General features: G+C 35.6%; 1 protein-coding gene across 1 annotated transcript; it reads right to left on the bottom strand.

Annotated features, from left to right (window-relative positions):
- Positions 1 to 4406: 4406 nt before the first annotated feature.
- On the bottom strand, positions 4407 to 5506 carry LOC129303788 (WUSCHEL-related homeobox 4-like). The gene is made up of 3 exons (XM_054943306.1): positions 5275 to 5506; positions 4877 to 5167; positions 4407 to 4767 (listed from the first exon to the last, which is right to left on the bottom strand). Exons 1-3 carry the CDS (start codon positions 5482 to 5484, stop codon positions 4618 to 4620), a joined length of 651 nt encoding a protein of 216 aa, XP_054799281.1. The 5' UTR covers positions 5485 to 5506; the 3' UTR covers positions 4407 to 4617.
- Between the last annotated feature and the right edge of the window lie 6471 nt (positions 5507 to 11977).

Genomic DNA, 11977 nt, shown 5'->3' with positions numbered 1-11977 from the left:
TATTCCAAGGGAGTCCACTTTTGCTCTAATTCCTTTGCTAAAGTATCATTATGTACTCATTGTCGTTCCCTTCATTGATACCATATCATTCATTATAACCTATCAAAGATTCTTTGTAAGAAATGTGAGTTTTAAATGCTTTGATTCCCTAGATTAATTATTCTTTGCTTGGATTTGCTTTTACGTCAGGAGTGCTATCGGACTTGTCCATTGGTTGAACTTGTTAATGTTTGCTTTTTGTTCCCTCGTCTATGATTTCTTCATCTACTTTGAAAGCATTTCGGTTGAGCGAGTCAGCTTCCTATTTGGATGCAAGTGGATCCATAATAGCATCTTGGGTGGTTGAGGCAGATAAGACGAAGTTTGGATCAGCACTAGGCTTGGAATTCATGGAGAAGAACTTTGTACCAGCTACGAAGGATTTCAGTCTCTGCGTGGGATATTATTACTCGGATACAAGGATATTCGTTTAAAAACTTTCAAACACGCACTAACCACTTTAATTATGGCCCACACATCAATTTTTTTTTAATGCAAACCTACGCAACATTGGAAATATGCATTGAATTAAATGTGCGGCGAGTTGTCAAAATAAACAAATTATTTTTTAGAAAATGAAAACACGGAGTTAATATTTTCTTTATACAGTTATCCGACATCCTACAACTTGAGCATCGTTGGTTGTAGCCTATTAGGGCGATGCATTAACCTTGGTAATTTAGTCAACCCAATCCGACCTGATCTCATTTAGTCCAGTCCAAGCAAGCAAAAAAAAAAAATGAATCAAGTTTGGGTTAGACCAAATCGGGTTGGACACTCGGAATAAGCCCGGGTATCAAATTGACCTTCCTACTAATCAATCCAATCCATCCAACCCGGTGGTTTATAACTAGTATCATATATATATATATATATATATATATATAAATATTATATGCGTGTTATATTATAAAAGCATCTCCAGAGTCTTTTATTTTATTTTATTTTCTTAAATAAAATTCCCATATTCTTTATCCCCTCTAGCATCAAATACTCCCTCTTTTCTCATGAGGAATTATTTCTGCTCCTCATCTCGCCTCTCACATCATACTTTCCCTCTTAATCTTCTTCATCTTTTTGTTTAATTATTCATTGAGTAGCAAGGAAAATCTTCGGTTCATCTCCACTCTCCTTCATCTCCATGTCTTGTCACCAACGATGATGAAAGATGTAGATTCTAGATGTTTGTCGACAACAAGGGTGAAAGTTTTGAGTTTTTTTGCCGTCCCTTTTCCAGATCTCACCTTGCGAGGCCCTACCTAGTTCATCAACTTCTCCTCTTTTATAGATTGAAAATTTTGCTATGCGATCTTTCTTCCTCAAGCTCTCTTTCGGCTCATCTTTTATTTCCTGCCCTAACTCCCAAGCCCATTAATTAACATTCAAATTCGATAGACCAGTCTCTAGCCCAGTAAGCCAAGCATGGTTTGGTCTTGTGTCAGGTTATCAGCAGGTTAGACCAAACCTCATGCCAACATGCCTAGTCTAAGGTGTTATCTAGACCAAACCTCGGGTTAGCTACTAGCCTGGTATGGTATGGTATTGGTGCAGCCATTTCAAGCCTATAACGGAGAGCATTTCTTCAACATGATCCTTTTTCAATATACAAAATTCAAACTATTGATTTTATTCAAAGTCAATCTAGTTCCTTCCACTTAATCCAATCACCGTATTAGTTAAATATTTTATACTTTATCGCATTCACAATTAATTCTAGGCCATCTACAGTGCTTGGCCCAATTATCGACAGAGTCAAATAAACATGAAAGACAGAGCGACAACATGGCTGAAACGTCGGATAAGTAAGGCCCAAGTGATCACATTGACCAGCAGATCTGAGACGATGCAATTCGATCCACGAGGCCTAAGAGTTTGTCGCATTTACGTGGTCTGCTTATTTAAACGGTTCTCATACCTCCAGCATTGTGATGGAAATGAATGAAGCCTACGGACCTTATTATGATCTTAATCAAAACATACCAAGTGATGGTTATGTTCACTGTTCAACGTTTCGTTTCATCTATAACCCAGGAAAACAAACAACGTTTCATTTATAATTAAATTTTATTTTTAATTACTTTTTGTTTAACTTTATTGCATATATATATATATATATACGCTCCACCTAAATTCGTTTGTTTTCTCAGGCTGGAAAAGAAGCCCAATGTATTCAAAACAAGCAACTGCAACACATGCATAGATAAAGAGAGAAATGTGCATCCCACAGAAGTTTGGAATAGTCGAAGAGACTAATATGTAATAAATCAATGTTCAAATTCTTGATGTGGGAGGTGTCAGTAGTTGATCAGAGTCAATTTTCTTATGCAAGTTTTTTTTTTTTCAGCCATGTAATATGAATATGAATGACATTTTAAAAAAGTAATTTTGATTTTTATCACGAGGTTCATTACAGTTAAGTTAGCCTTTACGTGTCATTTGTCAAGGAGACGTGTTGACTAAGATGATCTTTTCATCAGGCAACAGCATTCAGATTTTTATATGCTTTTATGGATGGGGTATTAATAATATTTTTATCAACGTACCAACATTTATGCCTCGTGTTCTTCTCCAATATTACTTTGGTGAAAATCGTGGCGAAAAGCCTTTACAATTTACTTTTAAAATGTGCTCCTTCTAACTTTTTATATGAATATGATCATGCTACCTCAAAAATTCTCAATAATTCATCAACTTATAACCTTTGTTTATATTTTTTTTCACTCCTAGAACTATTTTTGTACAATTATTTTTCATTTTACTATTAATATTAATTGATCATTCCTAAAAAAAAACTAGACTGAATAGATCTAAAATAGCAGTCAAATATCAAGGAATTCAATTGAAATTATTTGTTTTGTTGGGAAATTATCACAATGAACGCCGTCTATTTTAAAAAATACCATTTACTTCAAAGTGGCATGCATGGCTCCTAAACCATTATTACTTTCTAAACATTTCTAATATATTATATTTGTATAATAAAAATTATAAATAATCTTAAATTAATATTTTTTTAGTAATTGTACATTTAAAAATATTTTTCATTATATTGAAAGAAACCAAACAACTTTTAGTTTAATAAATTAACTTTTGAAAAAATTTATAATAAATTCCATGCTCTTCTTCTGGTAATAAAAACAATTATACGGTTCATTTGATGGGGGAAAAAGAGCTCAATATCGAGAATCGATAAGTGGAGTAATTCTGTCTGTCTCTCATCTTCTTTAAATGCCACAATTTGGAAGATTGCAAGAAGAATAATGACGCTTAAACACAGCGTATTGGATATGACCAAGGCTCGATTGAAAACGGAGAAATAGTTAGAAAGTATTTATGAGAATGGGGAGTAACTGCCCTAAAATTAGGGGAGAGAATAAAGGAGAATGACACAATATTTTAATTCAAAACCTCAATAATTAAATTTATGAGTAAATACTTATTTTATGGTAATTAATAAGCACAACTTTTTTTTTAATATGGCCTGTAGGATTTCTTTTATCAACTTAAATTTATTCATATTCAACAACCTAACAGTAAAAATTCAGCTGGAAATAATTTTTGATGGTCATGTTTATCCTCTTTTTATAAGGTCTCACGGCAAGGTCGTGGCAGGGCGCAGCCCTAGTGGTGCTCTTCCCAGTTCCTACATCTTTTTCCTCCCTCGAAGGGCATGGATGCTTCAGTATATAATCATTTTTAAGATTATTTTTTATTCTTCATTTTTACCTCTAATTTTCTTTCATGTTTACCCCCCCACAGTAATTTTCCCAAAAAGAATCGTTAATTTTGATAAACCCTTTAACCGTTGAACTAGCGATTTCGGTAATGATAACGTCATGACACAGAAAGCGAGAAGAAACCGGTTGGCGATCTCATAAGTTCAAATTGCTGATTCTCTCTTTTCCCTCCTAATTGTTGAGAGAAGTGAAGGAGGAGTGGCCCTACTGACCACTAATATTAAATATCGTGCGATAATTAATAAAAAAATTGCATGTCAATGATGGGAGTTCTTTTTTTTTTTAACTGAGTTCTCTTTGATAGTTGGTGTGCCTGCCAACTTTATGAAAGTCGAATGAATAATGGAGCAAGTGGAGTATCTAGTATGATTTTCTGTCAAGTTTTCGGCTAAAGGACAATCATGCTTTTTCATTAACGAGCTTAGTTAAGATGCAAAAGGGTAGCTTAAGAAGGAGAAGAACAAGTAGGTGCGTGGACTTCAGTGTTCGTAGCTTGCACTTTTAACCTAAAAGCTTCGATCCACAAGTTTCTGTAGTGAAAAGGGCAGTTTTTTTTCAAAGTCACACACCCACCCCAGGAAGAAAATCGAGGAAAAGGCTAAAGAGAAATGAAAAAGAAGGGCCTCGATCGGTTGCAAAGTCAGGAGAGGATACCATTAAGCGGTAGAGTACTGAGAGAAACAACTTTGTCTTTCTTCTTTCCTCAACACGAAAAGAAAGAAGAAAAATAAAGCAAAGCGCACATAATTCAATCAGTATTTGAGTAGAAAGATATCACGTTGGTGGTTACAAAAGCTGCAGGGTACAGATCAGAACATGGCGGATAAATGATGAAACCCCTTCATCTGCCTTCCGGGTGCAACGGGAAAAGCTCCAGAGTTCTATGTTCTTCCTCTTTACACGTCCTGCTTTGGTCTTGAAAGCCCTCGAACGCCCAGCTCCTGCACTTCTTCCTGTACGGACTATCCTCCTCTGCCCCCACTATTTCACCCTGCGTCCAAAATATTTAAGTAAGCACGGGCCCATATCAACCGGAGATGCTAATAAATGATCAGAGAATATTTATGTCCGGAACACACAGTCATAATAGAGGTACGTACCACCCTCGCGTCAAAAGTCATGGCAGTAACGGGGGTGGATACTGTGGATCTGGGACTGTGAGAGAGGCCGAGACTGTTGCGTTTCTGCTTTTGTCTCTCGCGTGCTTTGTGGTTTTGGAACCAATAAAACACGTTCTTGCCTTCGATCTTCCCGTACTTGCCAAGCTGGGCCGTGATCTGCTCTATCTGGTGAGCATTCGGGGTTCGCATCCCGCCTCGGTACAGCATCTCCAATATCCCAATCTGCTCCTGCGTGGGGTTCCATCTCGTCCCTCCGGGATGCGTTTCCACCTGCAGATCATGATCAAACCAAACAAGCATTCATGATCAGCTAAGCCTTCTTTATTTCACCAGAAACATTAAAACAGCGCATCATCAGCCAGGCTGCGTCGTCGCACCTGGGGAGAGTCCTTGTGAGAATGGTCTTGAGAGAGTTTTCTGGGGCCACTTTCGGGGCGGATGAAGGTCTTGAGGTCGAGTGGAGAGGGAGAGGAGGGGAGCTTGGGGGCGAGAGGGCGGAGACGCTTGCAGCCGAGAGAGAGGGAGGGTGAGGGTTCTTGCTCCCAGCAGAGTCCACGTGCCAGTTGGTGCACCTTCATGCTTCCCATGGTCGACTACTTGAGGCTACGCACCTCTCTAATTATATAGAACACGACACGCTCACTAAAGTCACCCAGTGGGGAGTGAGGTGGTGCCTGCAACAGCCAAGACCAAATCATGAGCCACGGTTGACTTTGGATTTCCCTCCTTTAATTAAATTAATTAATTACCCTACTCCCTCTTGTGTGTGTCAGTGTGTGTTGGCCCGTCAAATCCCTTTTCCCCCTCTCTTTTTCTTTGCCTTCTTCTTCTTTCTCGGTGTGTCATGATAAGGTCTCCATGCTTTTCGGTGGCCTCTTTGGCTCTCTCTGTATTTCAAAGCTTTTGGCGATTAAAGTGACCTCAGGGCAGAGGAATGAAAAAAGATTCCTCCAATCCCAAAACTTGAAAATGCACTCCTGTGATCTACTGCTTTTTTAGATACGGATTTTACTTATTTATATAAATGGATGGATATATGATATGAGGGAGAGAAGCGTGGTTTTACCGAATTCTCTCTCTCTCTCTCTCTTCCTTTTTTCAAGTGGCAGAGAGAATGTTGAAAACACAAACTTCATCACATCTGAAACCTATACTCACAATTTCCCACTCGTCTTTCGGAACTGTATCTCCATTTCCCATACTATATGCTTATAAAATATATGTAGAGACCCGACCATGCACATCTAGCTAGTTTCCATATTTACGCGCAATTTTAAATGCAAATCATTTGTGTATGTCCTACCACCAATGGAATTATATATACATACATGTAACGTGCGTGTGTGTATTCAATTTCAATAATAGGATTGGACAATAATTCTCACTTCCACGTAAACACATCATTGAGTTTTGAGTGCAGCTGGAAACCAACTCGTCACGTGAGTAAAGGCAAACAACTAAGCATTGAGGAAATATATTTATATATGGCCAACACAAAGCCACACACGTGCGTTTCAATACGTGCACACGAGAGGCACGCACCGCACACGTGTTTCGGTCAAAATACATGATGGTTAATCATCACAATTATGCACCCGCAAGCGAGGTTGCTTTCATTATCTATCTTCACTTTTGATTCTGTACATATGTGTTCATGAATTATGATGATTGATTTTCATTATTATTATTGCCCTTCTGCTGCTTGCTCCCATTATGTGAATCCCACCAGTGAGGAGACTGTCCCAACATATGAAAAGTGAAAACAGAAAGCTTTCTCGTTCCTGGCCATGGCTAATAATGTCCAGTGGCAATTCTTAGGTATGGTTCTATCTACTTCTCTGTGTTTCTCCATTTTTTCTCCAACCAAGTTACGTAGTTCGCTTGACTTCCAAAATTAGCTACTCCACGTTATGCGAATATTGTTGTTCACACATAATATTACATTAGCGTTTAATTTTTCACCAAAAAAAAAAAAGGACTGAGGACGATGTGATAAATTTCAACATCAAGATCGCGCATTAATAGATGGAAGGTTGAAAGAAAATACACGTACAGCCGCGCGCCACTAACTTTATTGATCTTCTTCGGGTAGAGTTTCTTATCATGGTTCGTTATTCGGACAAGTATATATCAATATATCATTTTAGTAAGTTAGCGATATCGTAAAAAGATAGATGAATGATTTCCTTTCAAATGTTAGAAAAGCCCTTTTAAACCTAGAAATGCAATAAAGAGGGGACTTCATATAAAACACTGATGTGAATTTCTAGCCCTTCTCGATTTGGCACAAGAAAGAGGTTGATGGTTTTTTCAAGAAAAATATTTGCTTATAATATAATCCTTGACGTGACCTTTATTGTGATCTCTTTAACCCTTCGAACGCTCCATAATCTTACGTCCGATGCCGACAGGAAATCATTTTTCTCCGATCTCCCGACTGTTTGCGTGCAACTTAATCTTGTTCTATATCCTTTTAAGGTGTATGAATTTTCTGTTAAGCTGATCTGTGTATGCTGGTAATTATTTTTTTTCTTATACAGTTTTATCCGGGGTCTTTGTATTTTTTGTTAAAGCAAAACGTCACTCTTATTTCCATCCTGGACTGCATGATTGGATACTTGCAAACAAATATCAATATATATTGGCTTATTCAATTCATATTTTGATGAAATATAGGTAAGATATAATTATTAGGTGTATCTTAGATAAGTATATTTGGAATTATTTTATTAACATTATTTGAAAAATAGTATTTAGAATATTCATTAATTTAATTAGAATTTAAACATTATCTAAAATAAAATAAGATATATAGACTAGCTAGATTATCTTATCATCATTTTTAAAATTTAGATAGATTGTAATTTAATTTTAAATTGTCTATAAAAAGAATATAAATATAAATTTTTATTTTTATATTTTAATATTTCCAGGATAAAAATAAACACGACTTATATAATTTCCTATTGTAATCCAACTTGGTTATTAAGTAAAGTATTTTAACAATAATAATATGTGTTTTCACAATATGATATCTAATATTAAAATGATGGATCTTTATTGCAGTAGATTTCTTTAAGAAGACCTAAAATGTCATTCTCCTCACAATAATTTCCGCAAGTTATGTTGAATGGCTACTTTTGATCCAGACAGTATCAAATTAAACCTGAGTTGCATGGTGTGAAAATATCAGTGCAGTGAGTTAATTATTAATATTCCTGGCTTGTGATGAAAGGGGAAATGTTAAGTAATTCGAGTTAACTTTAAATTTTAAAGCTGGTATGGGATTGGCCAGCTGTCACTGTATGTGGAAGTGAGAATGGGGGAGATAATGATACCAAAGTTGACAAAATGTAAATGTAGGGATTAAGATGAGAGGGAGGCCATGTTATTTGGCTTCATTCAACACAGATCCCGTATCTGATTGCACCACATTTATATCATATCGGCCTTCAATCACGACAACACAAAGCAACATTTTCTTCCCAGCTTCAATCTAGCCATACACCTAGATAGGCTTTCATGATCCTGTTCCTATTTATCTTCAAATAGCCAATTCAGGAATTTCTACAGCTTCTAGCTACCCCGCCAGCCTCTCTCCTGCCAGCTAATCTTACATCTCAATTATACCCCACGTCACTTCTTGTCTTCCTAAACCTACGCAATTATATGATGCTAAGTATTACGTGTCTGTTTCTGTAATTATAGATACAACTTTTATATATATACGTTTTCTCTGCTTCTTATATTATAACGTGCTTTCAACAAAATTATTCTCACCCATATACCAAAACAAAAAAAAAAAAACCTAGTTACATGGTTCGAAGATAAAATTGACCAACGTTTGGAAAATATTATACCACACTGTGTTATAGGTCTTACAAAGTTTTTAGAAAATCAGATCCCCTATAATGAGAATCAAAAGAAGTATATATGTTGATAATGGCAAAACACACCACCACAGGTAGGGGCAGAGCCAGAATTTAAGAATAATGGAGGCCAAGATTAAAAAACATATATACTATAAAATTGTTATAAATTTTAGCAAGACTGAAAATATATAACACTTATATAATATAAAAAAAATTTAAAAAGTTGATAGGCCTTGCTGGTCCTCCTCCCTCTGCCACTAACCATAGGTAGAAGAGATATCATTAACAAACTCATAATCATCATATAATTAAAACATAGGAGTATTATGAAGATATGCATGTTTATCCTAACACCTTGAAACAATAGTTCCATGAACTATGAATCATTTTAAATTATATGTATCCCCTTCAATTCTTGATCTAATTATAACATGCAAGACTTCTTTCAACATCCGCTCATGTTTCATGTGCCAACAAACTCAATTTGGCTTCCATCAAATTTAAAACGAAATGTTAACGAGACTTTCAGAAATTGCTTCCAACAAAACTGCATATATATTGCTGGTCATACTATTTGCTTCTTGAGTTCGAACATAGATCTTTTGTTTCTGGGGGTCCATGTCCTGGCCGATCCGGAACATTTTATTCAGTGGAAGCAGCCTCAATGGAAGAGAAAATAATGGTTTGAATTGAACTCATATAGTCATACGCCACAAACTCTCCTTCAAACAAATATAATTAAAGTTCTAAATTAAACTTTGAAGTCCCTTCATTTCCATGTCTTTCCAGGCAGGCCATTCCATTATTGTTTATTTGCACCCAGTTGCGGAAGGAATTAAATAGCTGTATGACAAATGTTTATGACTTGGAAAGGCGTTATTGGAACGCCCGCAAAGCTTCAGAAGCTTGGGCATGCATATATCATTTGTGGAATAAGCAATTAAAAAAACAGTTCGATGGTTTAGGCAAAGGGAAAAAAAACAAAACGAACAACATAATTGCGTGACTGCTACAGATGATTGTACGGTATGATGATGATGAGTGAGGGAGGAAGCGCCGTGAGATGAAACTAAGAAGAGGGGCAGAGATAACAGAAACGAAACACACACACATACACGCAGAGAGAGAGAGAGAGAGGTGGGGGGGGGGACAGATGAAGCGATGTAAGTGGAAGATGAGAAGGTTTTGTCGTGTAGAGAGTAAAGAGTAGGAATGTAGAACGTAGAAGGAGGAGGAGAATTGAGATTTTTTTTTTTTTGTTAATAATTGAGATTTTTGAATGTGGGTCAAATAAAAAGGTTGAACTTGGGTGGCATGATAGGAGGTGGATCCCACACAGTGGAGGAAAGCGGTGGGAATCCATCATTAGGGGAAGACAAGGCCATCATTTGCACGTGTCCATGGACCATCCATTTCAATCCCCATTCATGTAAACTTACACTGGTCTTTCTTCATTAATCTCCCTTTCATCTCCACTTGTGTCCTCCATTATTTCTCCACTTTTAATTAACTAAATATTGGTTGCCTCTTCCACAATTGTTAGTTTAATTTACTAATTAATTTCCACTATTATTCGGAAAATAGGTTTCATTAATTGAATTATAATTGGGTTTATTTTATTCTTTCTGTTTGAATATGTTAGTTTGGAGGCCCATGGGCAGTTTGCAAACTTTGTTTTCATTGAGTGTTTGTTCGGTTGCTTTAGTGTTACACTGGGTTTTCCTCTTCAAACCCTGTTTTTTCCATTGTAAATTGAAGGTTGGTTTTACAAAACTGAATTCAAGCATTGTTTGATTCAATTAGGGATTTAACCTCCCAAAACTGATACTTCAACATGCAATACGAAATTGACTTAGACTGTATAAACTCATACTTGAAATAGCTACTATTCATGGTGTTAGTTTTTTATATAGCATATAATATATACAAATCTATAGATGGGAGAAGGAGACTGTTGTTTTTTAGCTGTTATGATATGTTCATGTGTAGATATTTTTGTAATATATAGATGCTGAAACTCTAATTGTTAAAATTAGGGGTGAAGCCAGGATTTTATATAAAAAATGAGAATTAAAAGCAATGTATAAACTTTGGAAAGAAATGCAAAACATATGCTCCTCTTGTCCTATTTATAAGGTGGAGAGAGTATTAGCTTTGGTTCTGTTTAGAGGACATTTCTTTATTTTCTATGTTTATTTTTACATTTACACCCTTATTAGATATTTAAAAAAATATTAAAAATAATTTTTTTTGTCTTTATTAGAGGGCAGAAGTAAAAACTTATTAAATTTTAAGATAAAGTTAATAAGATTTTAGATTTTTTTTAGTTTTAATAAAATATATTAGAAGTAACTTATAAATAAAATAAGAAAAAATATATAATATTGAAAAATATTAAACCTTAAAGTCAAGTTCCTATATGAAGGAATTTTATAAATAAATAATATATTAAAAAAGAAGTTGGGTTAAAGTTTTATCAGATCCAAATGTTGTAAAATCTACTTGACAACCATATGAGGTCGGACTGCTAGAGTCCTTTCTAAGGTACACAGAACATATCTCGCTCTAAAGTGAGTTATTACTTAAGTCTCTCATCTTTATTTATGGTCTGAGGAGGTTGACATGAAAAAAGAAAATTCAATTGTCATAATTCGTCTAATAATGGAGGAAATAATTTAATTGGAATAATTATCACAATAACTGTAGGGAATGACTTTCTGTTTTTGAACGAATCAAAAATCATTTCAACATTAATCTTTATTTTCGGATCAACTTTTATTAATCTGGAATATGTTAGATATCCACTGATCGCTTTGATATAATGACCCGATTCTCATCAGAGATGGATCAGTAAATCCAACCCAGTGTTTCTCCATTCTATCCACCACTTGTTTCTGATCATAAACTTCGTCTATAATGGAATCAAACCCGTTGTTGTCGGGAAAAAGAAAACTCAAGCACGGAGATGCTGCCCAAATTAATTTAAATGAAATGAAGTCCGGAACCCAGCTTTTGTATTTGAATTTGATAGGATCGAACTCGAACAATTTACCAGCGTGGATGGTAAGCAAATGCAAAACGGTGGTAGGTGAAATGTCTTGATGCAATGACCTGAGGCGGAAATCATAAAATCTAGACGTAGGTGAAAATGACATAGCAAGATGTGTAATTTTATGAGTGGGAAGTGAGTGAGATGACTTTTTATTTC

The sequence above is a fragment of the Prosopis cineraria genome, unplaced genomic scaffold, assembly GCF_029017545.1.
Source record: "Prosopis cineraria cultivar Desert tree isolate PC_DT_omini unplaced genomic scaffold, ASM2901754v1 PC2, whole genome shotgun sequence".
Classification (NCBI taxonomy): Eukaryota; Viridiplantae; Streptophyta; class Magnoliopsida; order Fabales; family Fabaceae; genus Prosopis; species Prosopis cineraria.
The sequence above is the reverse complement of the archived record's forward strand: the minus strand, read 5'-3'. Positions and strand labels throughout refer to the sequence as shown.